This window comes from Euleptes europaea, chromosome 9 (genome assembly GCF_029931775.1).
Source record: "Euleptes europaea isolate rEulEur1 chromosome 9, rEulEur1.hap1, whole genome shotgun sequence".
Lineage (NCBI taxonomy): Eukaryota > Metazoa > Chordata > Lepidosauria > Squamata > Sphaerodactylidae > Euleptes > Euleptes europaea.
The window spans coordinates 8,430,218-8,448,269 of NC_079320.1; the positions used below are offsets into that span (position 1 = coordinate 8,430,218).

General features: G+C 48.5%; 1 protein-coding gene across 1 annotated transcript in view; it reads left to right on the forward strand.

Annotated features, from left to right (window-relative positions):
- Window positions 1–18,052, forward strand: part of ADAMTS3 (ADAM metallopeptidase with thrombospondin type 1 motif 3) — a 112,494-nt gene that overhangs the window by 16,885 nt on the left and 77,557 nt on the right. The window contains exon 3 of the mRNA XM_056855776.1: window positions 3,230–3,636. Coding sequence (XP_056711754.1) covers window positions 3,230–3,636 — 407 coding nt within the window. The remainder of the gene's footprint in view (window positions 1–3,229; window positions 3,637–18,052) is intronic.

An 18,052-nucleotide genomic window follows, 5' to 3' on the forward strand; every position in this document is an offset into this window, starting at 1 on the left:
AGATAACAGGCCCAGGGCAAGCAGAGTACATGTCCTCTGAGCATCAAAATGAATGTAACTCTTAACTCTAGCATAGAGACAGTTCAACATGGGAATGCCAAGGCAGGTCCACCCCTCATTTAGTTCAGCCCTTCCCTTCGAAGATCCTCTGCTTTGCTTTCCAAGATGTGAAACTTCTGGTCTGTATGGGCTCTGTGGCTTTTCAGCGCTGTTCGAATGCAAGCGAAGAAGGTGCCTGAACCTTGGAAGACGTAAATCAAGGTGTTTTGGGCTGCATTCCTGAATTCCTGAATTCTCCGCTGAACTCATTCCTAAAGCGAGCTCTGTTGAACTCGGCTAGATGGACTTCTAATTAGACTTTGGGGCTGAGGAAATGGTCCTGTGGAAAGCATGTCATATCCGGCCCTCGTAACAAATGAGTTTGACACCCCTGCTCTAGGGCGAGGAGTTGCGCCTCTCCGGCTCACTTCCTTTTTTTCCACAACACGATAGACACTTCTGGGAACTTTTCTGAAGATTTTCTTCGTAGAACTACCTGTAGGGTTGCCAGCCTCCAGGTACTAGCAGGAGATCTCCTGCTATTACAACTGATCTCCAGCCAATAGAGATCAGTTCCCCTGGAGAAAATGGCCGCTTTGGCCATTGGACTCTATGGCATTGAAGTCCCTCCCCAAACCCTGCCCTCCTCAGGCTCCACCCCAAAAACCTCCCACCAGTGGCGAAGAGGGACCTGGTGACCCTAACTACCTGCTTTCACTTCTTGGAGGGGTGGCGGTTGTTCCCCCGGGGCCCTCACTCTTCTCTCTTGCTCTATACCAGTGGTTCCCAACCTTTTTTTGACCAGGGACCACTAGGACTTTTTTGTTCGGTGCAGGGACCCCAAGGTTCAAAATAAAAATTCTGAGAATTTGAAAATAAACTTTAATCATAACTGTTAGTTAAACATTAAGCTTAGAATAATATTTGAATATATATTTTTATAATAGAGAACTTTTAATTGAAAATATTAATTTATTATGGGTTTATAACTTTGTTTCACGGACCTTAATTTAGTTCTCGCGGACCCCTGGGGGTCCACGGACCCCTGGTTGGGAACCAGTGCTCTATACCCATCTTCTCCTGTCCAGACATTCTGCTGGAACCAAGGAAATGTGTTTGAAGACTTGTGTGCAAGCGTTTTCATCCATATATTTCTTTTAATTGACTCTTAATACAACTTTGCATTGACTCAACAGGCTGCACTTGAAAATGCGGAGGGGGGGTGTGGGGAAATGAAGGGAAGACAATTCCGCAGCCAAGGGATGGTATTGCATTACCATCTAATGTAGACTCTGGAAAAAGGACGAAGGAAGTCATTTGAGAAGTCTGGACGTCTTTGGTGTTTAAGCATGTCACATTTAATTATAATTGCCTTTGAACACTTAAAAAAAACCCCACTTTTCTTCCAGTTCTTCATGTACAGAAGTTGGAAAGACCTCTGCTAGCTGCAGACAATTCAGCTGAAATACCATCTCCTCCTTCTGTTTGTTCCCACCTGCTTATAGGCAGCTGGTTCTTTTCTTTTAAAAAGTGGGGGGGATGCTTCCTTGCCCCTGCATGCTGGAGTCTGGGGAAACGACTCCCAGACTTTAAAAGTTTAGAGAGAGAGAGGAAAGTGATGGTCATTCTTTCTCCCCCTCATTTTACTTTTTATTGTTATATAATAATAGAAACAGAGCAAAAGATATCTAAAATACAGAAGAAAATACTAGCTCACAGCGTATTCCTGACTTTTAAGGGCAAACGCCCTTAGAAGGCCCGGAAGGCACTGTGCCGGCGTCCGGACCCTCCATGCCGGCATCCGGGCTACTTACGCCGCTGTAAGTGGCCCCAATGCCGGTGGGGCCAGTCGCCACCCTGGGACGCCGGCATCCCACCGGGGTAAAGGTCTGCGCCGGCATTCCAGGGGATGATCCAGCGTCATGGGAGGTGTTTTCGGGTTGTTCGGGGGGGGGGAGGAGCTGCCATTAGGCCTTCTTCAGTGGTCATATATACATTTACGTATTTTAGATACGCATCCAGAAATACATATACGTATAAAGGTATGCTGTAAAGTGATGAAGCGATGACCTGAATGGGGGTGGGGGGGGGGAAGAAAAATATTTTTTAATTGATCATCAATATACCTTCATTAGACAAAATTAAAATCTGGCAATTGATACTCCAAATGTTAATTTCTACCTTCTATATTGTGTGGCCCATCGTCACTTGTTGTCTGGATGGTGCCTTCCTTTGCTTAAAAGTTAATTTTTTTTTTAAGTACTCACTGATGTCCGGTCACTTAAAGATTTGCTACTTCATGTGTGAGTTGCCACATGTACGAAGAAGAAGAGTTGGTTGTTATATGTCGACTTTCTCTACTACTAAAGGGAGAATCAAACCGGCTTACAATCACCTTCCCTTCCCCTCCCCACAACAGAAACTGTAAGATGTGGGTGGGGCTGAGAGAGCTCTAAGAGAGCTGAGACTAGCCCAGGGTCACCCAGCTGGCTTCATGTGGAGGAGTGGGGAAACCGGCTTACAATCACCTTCCCCTCCCCGCAACAGACACCCTGTGAGGTCGGTGGGGCTGAGAGAGTGTGACTAGCCCAAGGTCTAGGTGATGTGAAAGACCCCTGCCTGAGACCCTGGAGAGCCGCTGCCAGTCTGAGTAGACAAAACCGATCTTGATAAACGGAGCTTCCGACTTGGTATAAAGCACTGGTTCCCAACCGGGGGTCCATGGACCCCCAGGGGTCCGCGAGAACTAAATTAAGGTCCGCGAAACAAAGTTATAAACCCATAATAAATTAATATTTTCAATTAAAAGTTCTCTGTTATAAAAAAAATTATTCGAATATTATTCTAAGTTTAATGTTTAACTAACAGTTACGATTAAAGTTTATTTTCAAATTCTTTGAATTTTTATTTTGAACCTTGGGGTCCCTGCACCGAACAAAAAACTCCTAGTGGTCCCTGGTCAAAAAAAGGTTGGGAACCAATGGTATGAAGCCATTTCATGTGTGAAAAAAGAACTTTGTGATGGATCTTCTTTTGTTCTCGCACGATGAATTTCTGCCATTTCGATGCGGGTCTTTTTTTGCTGAAACCAGTGTCCGCGTTTCATACTCTGCTTTGATAGATTCGGTTCCATTTGTCTCTGTACTGTTTCTTTGGTTAATTCTCCCTCTTGTTTCTTTGCCTCGGTTAGAAACACCCACCAGCCAAGTCAAGCAGTATGCCTTAGCCACCCCGATCCGCACCAATGCGGACGGAAGCTACATCTCCAACGTTGTTTCCGCCAGCTGGTTCAGAAGGTCCAGAAGGGACGCGGCCCCAAGCCCTAAACCGCGGTATTTCAACGTAACAGCCTTTGGAAGGGATTTCCACCTTCGGCTGCGGCCGAACGCCCGACTGATAGCTCCTGGGGCAGTGGTGGAATGGCACGAAGATGCGGTGGAAACTGGAAACGGTACCGACAAGGTTAAGCCGGGTCAGACCGGGGGTGTCACGGACCGGATATGGAAAAAAGAAACGCTTTGGACCAATTGTGCCTATGTGGGCGACCTTGTGGATATCCCAGGAGCGTCAGTTGCTGTTAGCAACTGCGATGGTCTGGTAAGATATATTCTATATAATTGTTTTTTAATGAAGTGTTCTTTGATGGCAATACCACTTGGTCAGTAGCATCCGGCAGGAAAAAATGTGAATGTTTCCAAGATGCTTAGTTCGTATTCCGTCTTGCATCCAAAGCGCTTGGAGCTACTTTATATATGCTAGATGGTGCAGTGGTTAAGAGCGGTGGTTTGGAGCGGTGGACTCTGATCTGGAGAACCGGGTTGGGTTCCCCGCTCCTCCACATGAGCGGCGGGGGCTAATCTGGGGAACTGGGTTTGATTCCCCACTCCTACACATGAAGCCAGCTGGGTGACCTCCTTGGGCTAGTCACACTCTCTCAGCCCCACCTACCTCACAGAGTGTCTGTTGTGGGGAGGGGAAGGGAAGGTGATTGTAAGCCGGTTTGAGTCTTCCTTAAGTGATAGAAGAAGTCAGCATATAAAAACCAACTCTTCTTCTTCTTCTTCTTCTTCTTCTTCTTCCTCTTCCTCTTCCTCCTCCTCCTCCTCCTCTTCCTCCTCTTCTTCTTCTTCTTCTTCTTCTTCTTCTTCTTCTTCTTCTTCTTCTTCTTCTTCTTCTCTGTTTTGCTTTTAAATGTTGCTTTGACTTGTCACCCACCATCACCCCCGCTGTAGTGGTGGTGGGGATATAAATCTGGTAAACAAATAAGCACACAAATAAATAAAGAAGAGAAAGTTAGAGAGGAGGAGGAGGAGGATAGGCACTTGCTAAACCACCTGCCCCATCTGTGGCACCGGGGAATTGTCATGGGAACCAGAGAGCAAGTGGGTAGCGGCCAGCTGCCCACCCGGTCCCCCTGCCATCGGATCTGTTTCTTGCAATTCTGCACCTGCCAGTACTTGCCGTCCACTGTCAGTATCCCATAGGAGAGACAGTTTCTTTTCTTTTTTCAAAAATAATAATAATATTTATTTATTTTATGTGGTCAAAGGCCATTATAATTTTAGACGCATGGAAGGACACACATGACTATAGCAAAAGCAAAAAAAAACACGTCATATTGTTCAAGGCTTTTAAAAATACAATTAAAAACGCGTAAATGCTTTTACAATGTACATTTAAAACGGTTCAGCCTTTAGACGTGGCTCTGGCCTGCGTTTTCTTGGCTGCTGAGGCAAAAATTGTACCCCGCTACAAAAAGCGTACCACACGGATCCAAATCAGAAAGAAGGAAATTTAGTTTCTCCTCCACAGGAGAAGAGTTTATACCTTTTAGAATATCAACAAGAAATGTATTTCTGGCCTCTGTATACACAGGGCCAAACAAAATTTAATGTGGAAAGTCTTCTGGGGCCAAGGCTCCACAAATACACAGAGGAGCTACGGTCAGTGTTTTTGCATGACAGCCTGCTAAAATGGCAGAAGGCACAGTCTGCATTCCCACAGATATTAAAGCCATTCGAAGACTGGGGAGAATAATATTGGGCCGATAGAAAGCGCTGCCATGGTCCTTTTAAATAATTTGGGACCGTTTCCCCATCCAGTCCTGTGGGCCCCGATTTTGCAGAGCCAGGCGGGACAGGTTGGCCCAGGCGCGCTGCACCACCGCCCTGATGAAACATAGACCGGTGGTTAGCTTTAGGAGGGTGTGTTCACCGGGCACAGTTGCTCAGGGCCGATGTAGGGTTGCCAACCGCCAGGTGCTAGCTGGAGATCTCCTGCTATTGCAACCGATCTCCAGCTGATAGAGATCAGTTCCCCCTGGAGAAAAGGGCCGCTGTGGCAATTGGACTCTCTGGCATTGAAGTCCCTCCCATCCCCAATTCCCGCCCTCCGGCCAGATCTTTTTAACTGGAGATGCTGGGGGTCAAACCTGGGACCTTCTGCGTGCCAAGCAGATGCTTTGCTACTGAGCCACGGCCGTTCCTGGAAGGGGGAAGAGCTGTGGACACTGCCTTGATCTCCTTGGAAGAGGGATGAGATAAGAACTTCATTCGTTCCTTCCAGAACTAATGTCGGAGTCCTTCCCGAGCTTCTGTCCCAGTGTTGTGTCTAGCCTTGAACATTTGGCATTTATGTATCCAGAATGTCAGCCACGGAACAAAGTGAGATAGCGGATTCTTTTACTGTTCAGGTCAGCCCGGGATGTCTTGGTGACCCAGACTGAACCTACTGCACATTGCCGGACACCAAACCGGGAACTCTCGTACCAGGTTTGCCTACAAGATTCCAGACTCGCTGGCGTTGCAACCAGCAAAATACTTTGTGAAACCGATTGCTATCTTCTTTGATTTATGGGATGTTCTTAAACCAACTGTTCAGACCATTGTCGTCAGGGTGAACATGTGCCGCTTGCTTGAGCAATACCTTGGAATGAGACAGCGGACCCTTGTGTAGAAACGTCTGGGAATCTCAAAATGGGAAAAAGTCTCTAAATAGGATGTAAAGCAAAGAGCAGCTGGGGGGTTGTGTGTGGCAGGATGCAGAAAATGAGGGGCCCGTGGCAGATAGTAATAGAACAACAAAAAGAAGAAGAATTGGTTTTTACACCCCGATTTTCTCTACCTTTAAGGAGTCTCAGACCAGCTTACAATCGCCTTTCCTTCCTCTCCCCACAACAGACACCTTGTGAGGTAGGTGGGGCTGAGAGAGTTTGGAGAGAACTGTGACTAGCCCAAGGTCACCCAGCAGGCTTCATGTGTAGGAGTGGGGAAACCAACCCGGTTCACCAGATCAGAGTCCGCTGCTCATGCGGAGGAGTGGGGAATCAAACCCGGTTCTCCAGGCTAGAGTCTGTGGCTCATGTGTAGAAGTGGGGAATCAAACCTGGGTCACCAGATTAGAGTAAGCTGCTCTTAACCACTAAACCATGCTGGCTCTCTAGTGATAGCGATAGCACAACCACAAAAACCTACAGAGGTGTTAAAATAAGGATTCTGCAGTTCGTCATCATACGTTCATTCTATGTAGGTCTATTGTCCAAGAACAAGAGGATCAAAGAAGAAAGTGCCCTTGCAAGAGGAATGGATCCAAAGGGATATCAAAGGGCAATTTTCATAATATTCAATTTGTCCTTGATAGTGTAGGCAATTTGCATGCACATAGGGAAAACATACAACGGGAATGGGATGTTATTGGACAGTGCTAGATGTGTGATCTGAGAACATCTGCTAGTTACTGTTTACCACTGACTTGGTAAAGACCTAACTGTGTGTGTGTTAAGTGCCGTCAAGTTGCTTCCGACTCATGGCGACCCTATGAATGAAAGTCCTCCAAAATGTCCTATCTTTGACAGTTCTGGAGGCCTCACTTCAAAAAGGATGTGGACAGAATGGAGCGGGTGTAGAGGAGAGCGACAAGGATGATCTGGGGCCTGGAGACCAAGTCCTATGAGGAAAGACTGAGAGAGTTGGGAATGTTCAGTCTGGAGAAGAGGAGGTTGAGGGGGGACAGGATTGCTCTCTTGAAGTATTTGAAGGGCTGTCACTTAGAGGAGGGCAGGGAGTTGTTCCTGTTGGCAGCAGAGGATAGGACTCGCAATAATGGGTTCAAATTGCAGCAGGAAAGGTACTGGCTGGATATTAGGAACACTTTTTTTTACAGTTAAGAGTTGTTAGACAATGGAATCAGCTACTGAGAGAGGTGGTGGGCTCCCTGTCACTGGAAGTCTTTAAGCAGAGGCTGGACAAGCACTTGTCAGGAATGCTCTAGGCCAGTGGTTGGCAAACCGTGGCTCGCGAGCCGCATGTGGCTCTCTGGCCCCTTGAGTGCGGCTCTGCCCGTCCGGGTGGCACTGCTTCGCTCCTACCCGGCCTCCGCCCCACAGCCGCTTATAGCCGTCCGTCCTCATCCCACCCCCCTTTCCCCTCCTAGGCTCCACCCCATGCCCACATAAGGGCAAGAGAGGCTTGCATCAGCCTCCTCCAGCCTCCCAGCCTGGTTGCTCCAATCTCCCCGGCCCTCCCCGGGCGCGCGCTCCCGCCCGCGTCTCAGCTGGTTGTCAGGGCTTTGAAGAGGCTGCGGTAGAGCGCCACGCACCAGCTGGTTCTCTCCCGGCTCTCGGGTGGCTGCGCGGTCGCTGGACGGGCTGTCTTCGGGTTTTCTGCTCTTCCCCCCACTGGAGATCCTGCTGGGAAAGGGTAGGTGGTAGCTGGTGGCCCCCTCCAGTCCCCGGCGGGGTTGTCCCACCCTTCCCGCCGCACCGGCTGCGGCGCAGAGGTTTGGAGTGGACTCTCCCTCTCCCTGTCGTACCCCTCCTCCTCCTCCCCCCTTTACCTCCCCTCACAGCGCGGACGGGTTTTGAACGCGGCGCTCGAGGGCTGGCAGTGCTAAGGCGGGCGGCGGAGCCAATCAGCGGGCGGGATTTTTCGCACTGGTTTTGGCTGGCGGAGGAGGCGGAGGCGCTGAGGAGGGGCAGACGGGCGGTCGGCAGGCCGGCCAGGGAGGGAAGGAAGGAAGGAGCCCAGGCAGCGGCAGCGAGGAGGAGGAGGCCGAGAGGCGAGCGCGGGAGGCCGAGGCGGCCGGGATGCGCCAGGGCGGCCGCCAAGAGGTCAGTGGGGGTTGGGGGAGGCCACGGGGCCCAGGGGGTGCGAAGCCATGTTTAATTCATTTGTACTTTCTTTTTGGGATTTGTACTCTCTACATGCCCATTTTCCCCATCCAGATTCTCAAAACTCTGCTTGGGGGGTTATTGGCCATTTATGAATGGGAGGTTTTGCCTTGGATTTGCCACTCGGATGCACATTTTCCCCATCCAGAATCTCAAAACTCTGCATGGGGAATTATTGGCCATTTATGAATGGGAGGTTTTGCCTTGGATTTGCTACTCAAATGCACATTTTCCCCGTCCAGATTCTCAAAACTCTGCATGGGGGGTTATTGGCCATTTATGAATGGGAGGTTTTGCCTTGGATTTGCCACTCAGATGCACATTTTCCCCATCCAGAATCTCAAAACTCTGCATGGGGAATTATTGGCCATTTATGAATGGGAGGTTTTGCCTTGGATTTGCTACTCAGATGCACATTTTCCCCGTCCAGATTCTCAAAACTCTGCATGGGGGGTTATTGGCCATTTATGAATGGGAGGTTTTGCCTTGGATTTGCCACTCAGATGCACATTTTCCCCATCCAGATTCTCAAAACTCAACAATAAGCCCCCCTGCAGAGTTTTGAGAATGCAGATGGGGAAAATGTGCATCTAGAGAGCGGCAAATCCAAGGCAAAACCTCCTGTGCATGAATGGTTGTTAAAAGGCGTTTTGGCTCTCAAAAGAAATCTCAATCGTTGTACTGTTGATATTTGGCTCTGTTGACTAATGAGTTTGCCGACTACTGATCTAGGCTGATCCTGCATTGAGCAGGGGGTTGGACTCGATGGCCTTTATGGCCCCTTCCTACTCTATGATTCTATACTCCCAAAATCTTGTTGGTCTCTATGCTGCTGCTGGACTCAAATTGAGCTAACCTTGAGTCCGTTACTGCCCCCACCCCCATGCACAAGGTTATTATCAAACACCCTCCAAGTCACAAGTTTAAAAAAAATTAAGGATATAAAAAGAGAATTCCAGACAAGGCGACCTTATTTATGCGAGGATATTTATGATATATGTGCCTACAACACAGAGATCTCAAGGATACACTCAATGAGACCTTTGTGTCTGATGGCCATCAGCCAACTCTTAAATGTTAGGTTGGATCTCTCATTGCCGCATGCCACTTTTTAAAGGGAGAAAGCTCATATCTGAAATGTTATGCTCTGGGACGGGTGAGTGGTATAAAGCTTACTGGCTGTTAGACGCCATTGCTAGTGGGCAGAAGGGATTGCCTGATATCCCCAAATCTCAAAAGCCTCTTATTTGTCCCCCCCAGTGTTATGGATGCCCCCCCCAAGAATTGTACATTGCCCCCCAGTAGGGGGGGGCTTCAAAACCCTGTTAAATAGTTAAATTGTGGAACTCCCTGCCCAAGGATGTGGTGATGGCTGCCAACTTGGAAGGCTTTCAGAGGGGAATGGACATGTTCATGGAGGAGAGGAGTATCCATGGCTACTAGTCAAAATGAATACTAGTCATGATACATACCTATTCTCTCCAGGATCAGAGGAGCATGCCTAATATATTGGGTGCTGTAGAACACAGGCAGGAAATGCTGCTGCAGCTGTCTTGTTTGTTGGCTTTCGAGAGGCACCTGGTTGGCCACTGTGTGAGCAGACTGCTGGACTTGATGGACCTTGGTCTGATCCAGCATGGCCTTTCTTATGTTCTTATGTTCTAAAATGAATACTAGTCATGATGCATGCCTATTTTCTCCAGGATCAGAGAAGCATGCCTTATATATTAGGTGCTGTGGAAGACAGGCCACTGTGTGAACAGACTGCTGGACTTGATGGGCCTTGGTCTGATCCAACAGGGCTTTTCTTATGTTCTTATGTTGAGTCACTGTTGCATGAAGAATTCACCCACCAATTCACACTCTACTTGCCCCCGTCTCTGCCCGATTTTTAAAAATATTAACTTAGCCATGTCTTTTCGCTTCCAGTTGATTGTACATAAATGGCTTTCTGACCACTGGTGAGCCAGTGAAATTAATTAACTGGCTGATCCTTCTGCTTTGCGAGACAACGCTGCAGGCATTTGCTACTGCCTTACACATCTTGGTGAACATGGCAGGAAACCAGCCAAGAGCTGACTGAGCTTTGGCCCTGATCCAGAGGCACACGTGGCTGAAGGCAGTGGCTGAAGACGGGCATTTCCCTCCGCAGTGCGCTAGTGAACAGGAGAGTGCCCCGCTGCACAGTTCAGTTCCATTCTAGTACATTCTTCTCTTCCTGCCAGCTGCACAGGGTACCATTTATGGCTCAAGCATCCTCATTTCTTTATCGAGAGCCACGCTGGCTCTCTTCTCCTTCTCCTTCTTCTCCTTCTCCTTCTCCTCCTCCTCCTCAAGGTAGAGAAAATTGGGGTGTAAAAACCAACTCTTCTTTCACTACACAGGTTGTTGTGAGGATAAAACAGAAAAGAGAGTGTTGTAAGCCGTTTGGGGTTCCTGTTGGGAAGAAAAATGGGGTAACATAAGAAAGGCCATGCTGGATCAGACCAAGGTCCATCAAATCCAGCAGTCTGTTCACACAGTGGCCAACCAGGTGCTAAATGAATGTTGTTCTTGCAATAACCACGTGGGATAGGGTTAGTCTGAGAGAGGGTGCCTAATCCAAGGTCATCCGGCGTGTTCCATTATTGATCAGGGATCTCAGAGCCCAGATTTTCAATTTAATCCAACACTCTAATCACTACACCACAGTAGCCATGGCAGGGCCCTGGCTCAGAGGCAGAGCATCTGCCTGGATCGCAGAAGGTCCCAACACCTTCAGTTAAAGAATCTGGAAGAAGGTGATGGGAAAGACCTTCTGCCTGAGATGCTGGAGAACCGCTGCCAGTCTGAGTAGACAATAGAACAAGAGTTAGTTTTTGTACCCCACTTTCCTCTACCTTTAAGGAGTCTCAAAGTGGCCTAAAATCCCCTTCCCCTCCTAACAACAAACACCTTGGGAGGTAGGTGGGGCTGAGAGCATTCAGAGAGAACTGTGACTGGCCTGAGGTCACTCAGCTGGCTTCATGCGTAGGAGTGGCGAAACCAACACGCCTCACCAGATTAGAGTCTGCTGTTCTTGTGGAGGAGTGGGGAATCGAACCCGGCTCTCCAGATTAGCTCCACCGATCCTAAACAATTCACCATGCTGGCTCTCTCAGCAGTTGGCTGTTGGACAGGAAGTAGCTACAACAGGAAAAGCCTTGGGGAAGGCAGGAGAAGACTGCACTGGTTATAAGGCAGCTTCATGTCTGTTCAAGTTTGTCTCTGTGGTTGTGTGTGTGTGTGTTGTGCTGTCAAGTCACTTCCGACTCCTGGTGACCCTGTGAATCTACGTCCTCCAAAATGTCCTACCTTTGACAGCCTTGCTCAGGTCTTGCAAACTGGGGGCCGTGGTTTCCTTTATAGAGTCAATCCATCTCTTGTTGGGTCTTCCTCTTTTCCTGCTGCCTCTGTGGTTGGTTCAGGCCCATGTCTAGCACATCGATGACAAGATCGGGCTATTAGGGCTTTATCTTACGAGCTCTGCTCCTGTTTTATGGATAGTTTTTAATGCTGTTTGTGTCCAATGGCTTATTTTTAATGGCTTGTTTTGAGTACAGTGATGTGGTTTTAAACGTAAGCCAGCTCCAGCAAGGCTCTGAAGAGGTGGCATGGAAACATCCTAAATAAATAAATATCCTAAATAAATAAATACTAACGAGGAGCTCAGGATTCATGCCAAACCGTGAAGCCGACACACTCATTACAATGACTGATCTAAAATTGCCAGCAAGGCAGAATTTTATATCGACATTGCCACTCCAGCAGTCTGCATAGCTTTGACCAGCCTGATCTTGTTGCAGCTGGGAAGCTAAGCAAGGTTAGCCCTGGTTTGCACTTGAGTGGGAGACCACCGAGAAAGATGGGGGTTGCTATGCAGAGGAAGGCACAAGAACATAAGAAAAGCCATGCTGGATCAAGCCAAGACCCATCAAGTCCAGCAGTCTGTTCACACAGTGGCCAACCAGGGGCCTCTAGGAAGCCTACAAACAAATGACTGTAACAGCATCCTGCCTGTGTTCCACAGCACCTAATAGAATAGGCATGCTCCTCTGATACTGGAGAGAACATAAGATCATAAGAAAAGCCATGCTGGATCAGACCCAGGCCCAGCAGTCTGTTCACACAGTGGCCAACCAGGTGCCTCTAGGAAGCCCACAAATAAGACAACTGGCACCTCCTTATGGCACTTTTCACTTAAGATCAATGCCAGCTTCTGAGCTTAACCGAGGAGAAAAGCGAAAGTGTTCAGCAAGCAAAGCTGCTGAGGGGTCCAGTAGAACCTTAGAGGCCAAGAAGATTTTTTGGGGTATGAGCTTTCGAGGGTTAAATCTCCTTTCATCAGATACAAATAGGAATGGAGACCCCTGGGTCCTTGTATCCCATTCAGAAGGTGAGAGGGGTGTTGCAAAGAAAGGAGTCAGGATGCAGAGGTACAATGTGACATGTAACCAGCTTGATTAGAGCAGAGGAGGAATGCTTCGGGACATTAAATTAGCTGCTGTAGTGAGAGAAGAATCTTATGACCCTATTCAGCCCCGGGGAGAGGGGAGTCCATTGTTCTGAATTTGTGAATGAGCTCAAGTCCAGCAATCTCACATTGCAATCTCCCCTTGAAGCTTCTCTGAGGCCTGCTACTCTTAGGTCAGCAATGGAATGTCTTGGAAGATTAAAATGTGTGTTGTGAGATTTGGAGGCTCTTAATTTGAGAGACCCCGGTATAAAACGTTCACCCTTGGGCAAAAATCTGCTTCCGTTCAAGCTCCAAGAAACAAGTCCTTTGCCGATCCGCTTGGTACAGCCTTGTGTCGCTGGCCCTCGGTGACCTTCCTTTTCCTTTGCTCCCCTGCCAGCTCCTTCCTACGCTTGGAAGAGAATCCCGAGCTGGCCTGCCAAATCCACCTCCCTTCCTCTCTTCTTAAAAAGCACCCTTTCAAGAATGTGGCTGGTGGGAAGCTGCCCGAGGCCGGCCTCTTCCACAGTTGACTCTTGGCTAATGGGCTGTGTTGGAGAGAGCTCCCCTTTCAGGTGGAGGGCACATTGCCGGATTAGTATGTGGGCTCGGTAGAACAATTTCAGATGGAGTGATTGAATGATGTTCCGTCCAGTGCCTTTATTGTTCTTCCGTTTTGTCGTTACGCACTTTTCGTATTTTGTCTTTGCTTCATAGGAGCACGCCATGTCTAAACTTGAAAAGCTTTAAGAGGGGAGTGGACATGTTCATGGAGGAGAGGCGTATCCATGGCTACTAGTCAAAATGGATACTAGCCATGATGCATCCCTATTTTCTCCAGTAGCAGAGGAGCATGCCGAGTATATTAGGTGCTGTGGAACACAGGCAGGATGGTGCTGCTGCAGTTGACTTGCTTGTGGGCTTCCTAGAGGCCCCTGGTTGGCCACTCCGTGAACAGACCGCTGGACTTGATCCTTGGTCTGATCCAGCATGGCTTTTCTTATGTTCTTATGGAGGATGGGTCTATCCATGGCTACTAGTAAAAATGGATGCTAGTCATGATGCATACCTATTCTCTCTGGGATCAGAGGAGCATGTCTATTGTATTAGGTGCTGTGGAACATAGGCAGGATAATTCTGCTGCAGTATTCTTGTTTGTGGGCTTCCTAGAGGTAAAACTCCCATGCATAAATGACCTTACAGTATTTTCTTTTAACAGTCTTTGATAATTGACACCTCAGGATGGGGGGAGGGGCGTGATTGGCTGCCTCGGCTGGCTTGTGGGCCGGATAAGAGGCTTCAAGAAGCCAGATCCGGCCCGCGGGCCTTATGTTTGACACATGGTCTCCCCATCCCTGGAACCAGCCGTATACCTACCTCTGGTGTTGCTTGCTGTAGCTGATCTGGTATGACGTTGTTGCTATTGTTATTATTGCCCTTGCTCAGGGGCTCATACAGGAGATCTTGTCATGCACAGTGGTCTGTAAAATTGGCCCAAAATCGCTATGGCACAGGAGGAGCCTTCTTTCCACTGTGCATTGTTCTGCATGTTAAAACCAATTGCATTTACGGTTTTCCTTCTGCTGTATAGTTCTTCGGATTTTGCTTTTTTTGGAAGCATGATTCATCAGCCCCCAATCCACCTTCAGAAATAATAGTTTTTCCAAGGGGGTGCATTTCCCTCTTCCTGTTCTTCTAGGACTCGTCGGATCGTAGGAAAAACTGAATTGACACACACGGAGAAGGGCTTGGAACTTCGACTGCAGCCGTTCATGCCAAGTCGAAGCGGCGGCCTCGTTCTTTCGGAGGGTGAAAACAGCAAAAGTGCTTCCAATAGATTTTTGCAAAGGCAGAACAGGGTTTTTCGCCCACACAATTCAGCAAAACGGACTGGTAGAACTCCATGTTACGCCTGCAAAGACATACCCAGAAAGTTAAGGTGGGATTGGGGGGTACTGTAGGGTGTGAATTGGGAGGGCAGGAGAAGTTGTGTGTGTGCGTTTGTTAAGTGCCGTCAAGTCGCTTCCGACTCATGGCGATCCTATGAATCAATATCCTTCAAAACGTCCTATCCTTAACAGCCTTGCTCAGATCTTGCAAACCGAGGGCCGTGGCTTCCTTTGTGGAGTCAATCCATCTCTTGTCGGGTCTTCCTCTTTTTGGGGTCTTCCTCGTCCGCTTCCTTCGACTTTTCCTAGCATGATTGTCTTTTCCAGTGACTCTTGTCTTCTTATAATGTGACCAAAGTACGACAGCCTCTGTTTAGTCATTTTAGCTTCTAGGATCCATTCAGGCTTGATTTGATCTAGAACCCACTGTTCTATTAGCAGTCCAGGGTATCCGTAAAACTCTTCTCATGCACCACATTTCTAAGGAATCTACTTTCTTCCTATCGGTTTTCTTCATTGTCCAGCTTTCATTGTCCAGATCCCTCTTAACTACTAGCGGGAGGTTTTTTGGGGTGGAGCCTGAGGAGGGCAGGGTTTGGGGAAGGGAGGGACTTCAATGCCACAGAGTCCAATGGCCAAAGCGGCCATTTTCTTCCAGTGAACTGAAGTTGGCTGAAGAGCTCTTGTAATAGCAGGAGATCTTCAGCTAGCACCTAGATGTTGGTAACCCTAATATATAGTAATAGGGAATATGATGGCAAGAATTAACTTGATCTTGGTTGCCAGTAACAGGAGAGGATGCTTCTTCCCTTATCACCTGACTGTGTACTGCAAATCTCTCCAGCTCATTTGTCCTGGTACCTGGGGCTATTCTGGTTTCAGATCCCCAGCTCAGGAAAATCAGCCCTGATTTTAAAATGGGTAGAAGGGGAGAATTGGTGGATGGAGCGGAGTTAAGGTTTCCCTTGCATCAGTTCTCCCTTCCAAATCACCCCCCCCCCCCAATATTAGCATTGCAAGAGAAACATGGAAGCGGGGACCTAAAGGGTGAGAGAAGGAATTTGGCTCCGAGTCCCCTTGCTGACAGGAGCTGAGGTGAAGGTTTCGGTCTCCTCTGAGCCTGACTTCTCATCCCTTCAGTAGTAAGGGGAACTTGTTAAACACAGGAAGCTGCCTTCTGCTGAATCACACCCTTTGCCCATCAAAGTCAGTACTGTCTACTCAGACTTGCAGCGTCTCTCCAGGGTCTCAGGCAGAAAAGGGTCTTTCACATCACCTGCTTGCTGAGTCCCTTTAACTGGAGATGCCGGGGATTGAACCTGGGACCTTCTGCATGCAAAGCAGAGGCTCTGCCACTGAGCCACGGCCCCTCCCCAAACAAAAGTTGGATATTTGTACATGGAATCTCAAAATTCCTTGTATGGATCACAAAAAGTAAAGGGCGAGTTCAGGGGTTCCCAACCCTTTTGAGCCTGCAGGCACCTTTGTGGCAGCAACAAAACGGCTGCCACAAAACGGCTTCTGCAGGAGGCAGAGCCAGCCACAAAACGGCTGCCACAGCTTAACTTCAGTCGCACAGCATCGATCGTCGTGCTGTGGTGGCAGCTGCTGCCAAAGCAACATTTCTTTAAAAATCTGCACAGCCAATCAGATCTCCTACCTGGCCTCACCCACTTTCTAAAAACACTTGGTGGGCATCAGAAAAGGTGTCATTGGGCACCATGGCATGGGCACCACTCTGGGGACCACTGAGCTAGTAGTTCAAGCTAAGAGGCACTATCCACGGAGAATGCAGATCCTTTGCTGAACCCAAAGGAATACGTCATCCAAAGAAATAAGGTTCTGGGGCTTTCTGTTTGTGTTTCCCTCTGACCTTAGCAGTAGTGCTTCCTCTCCAACTATTACGGGTCCCTGTTAGGTTCAGGAACTCATAAGAACATAAGAAAAGCCCTTCTGGCTCAGACCCAGGCTCATCAAGTCCAGCAGTCTGTTCACACAGTGGCCAACCAGGGGCCTCTAGGAAGCCCCCAAACAAGACGACTGCAGCAGCACCGTCCTGCCTGTGTACCACAGCACCTAATATAATAGGCATGCTCCTTGGATGCTGGAGAAAATAGGTATGCATCATGACTAGTAGCCATTTTGACTAGTAGCCCTCTCCTCCATGAACATGTCCGCTCATAAGAACATAAGAAAAGCCCTGCTGGATCAAGCGAAGGCCCATCAAGCCCAGCAGTCTGTTCACACAGTGGCCAACCAGGTGCCTCTAGGAAGCCCACAAACAAGACGACTGCAGCAGCACCATCCTGCCCGTGTTCCAAAGCACCTAATATAATAGGCATGCTCCTCTGATCCTGGAGAGAATAGGGATGCACCATGAGAACATCACCTCAAGAACATCCCTCCTCAAAGCGGGAACCAATGGCGAAAGATGCTCAGCCGTCACACCTGCCCTGCTTAGCTGGGCGAAAGGTTAAAGAAGCTGGGTGGGGGAAGGCAACATTTTGGTTGCCGGGTGATGGGGCAGGCCAGAAAGGGGAGTGATTCTGCTCAGACCAATGTCACCACTTGGCTGGCTTGACGAAGATGTCGGGCCAGGAGCCAGCATGAGTCGCACGTTAAAAATAGTCGCTGCTTCCTTGGAAGGGGCCAACTCTTCAATATTTAAAGAATTCTTCAGCTAAAACAGGGTACAGTAAGGGGAGTGTGAGAGTGGTGATTATTTACAAGCTTGTGCTGCACGTCGAACCACAGAATCGTAGAGCTGGAAGCGGCCATACAGGCCATCTGGTCCAACCCCCTGCTCAATGCAGGATCAGCCTAGAGCATCCCTGCCAAGTGCTTGCCCAGCCTCTGCTTCAAGATTACCAGCGAGGGGGAGCTCACCACCGCCCTAGGCAGCCGATTCCACTGTCGAACAACTCTTAACTGTAAAATGTTTTTCCCTAATATCTAGCCAATACCTCTCTGCCCACAATTTAAACCCATTGTTGCGAGTCTTATCCTCTGCTGCCAACAGGAACAGCCTCCCGCCCTCCTTTAAATACTTAAAGAGAGCAATCATGTCCCCCCCTCAGCCTCCTCTTCTCCAGATGAAACATTCCCAACTCCCTTAGCCTTTTCTCATAGCTATCTTGTTATAGAGTGTTATAGAATCACAGAATCATTGAGTTGGAAGGGGCCATACAGGCCATCTAGTCCAACCCCCTGCTCAATGTAGGATCAGCCTAGAGCACCCCTGCCAAGTGCTTGTCCAGCCTCTGCTTGAAGACTGCCAGTGAAGGGGAGCTCACCATCTCCCTAGGCAGCTGATTTCACTGCTGAACTACTGATCGATGGAAGCTTTTACTGTGCCTTTCCTATCTAGTATGGAGTTCTTACAATAAAGAACTTCTGTTTCTTTTCGAAATACAAGCGTGTGTGTGTGTGTGTGTGTGTGTGTGTTAAGTGCCATCAAGTCTCTTCCAACTCATGGCGACCCTA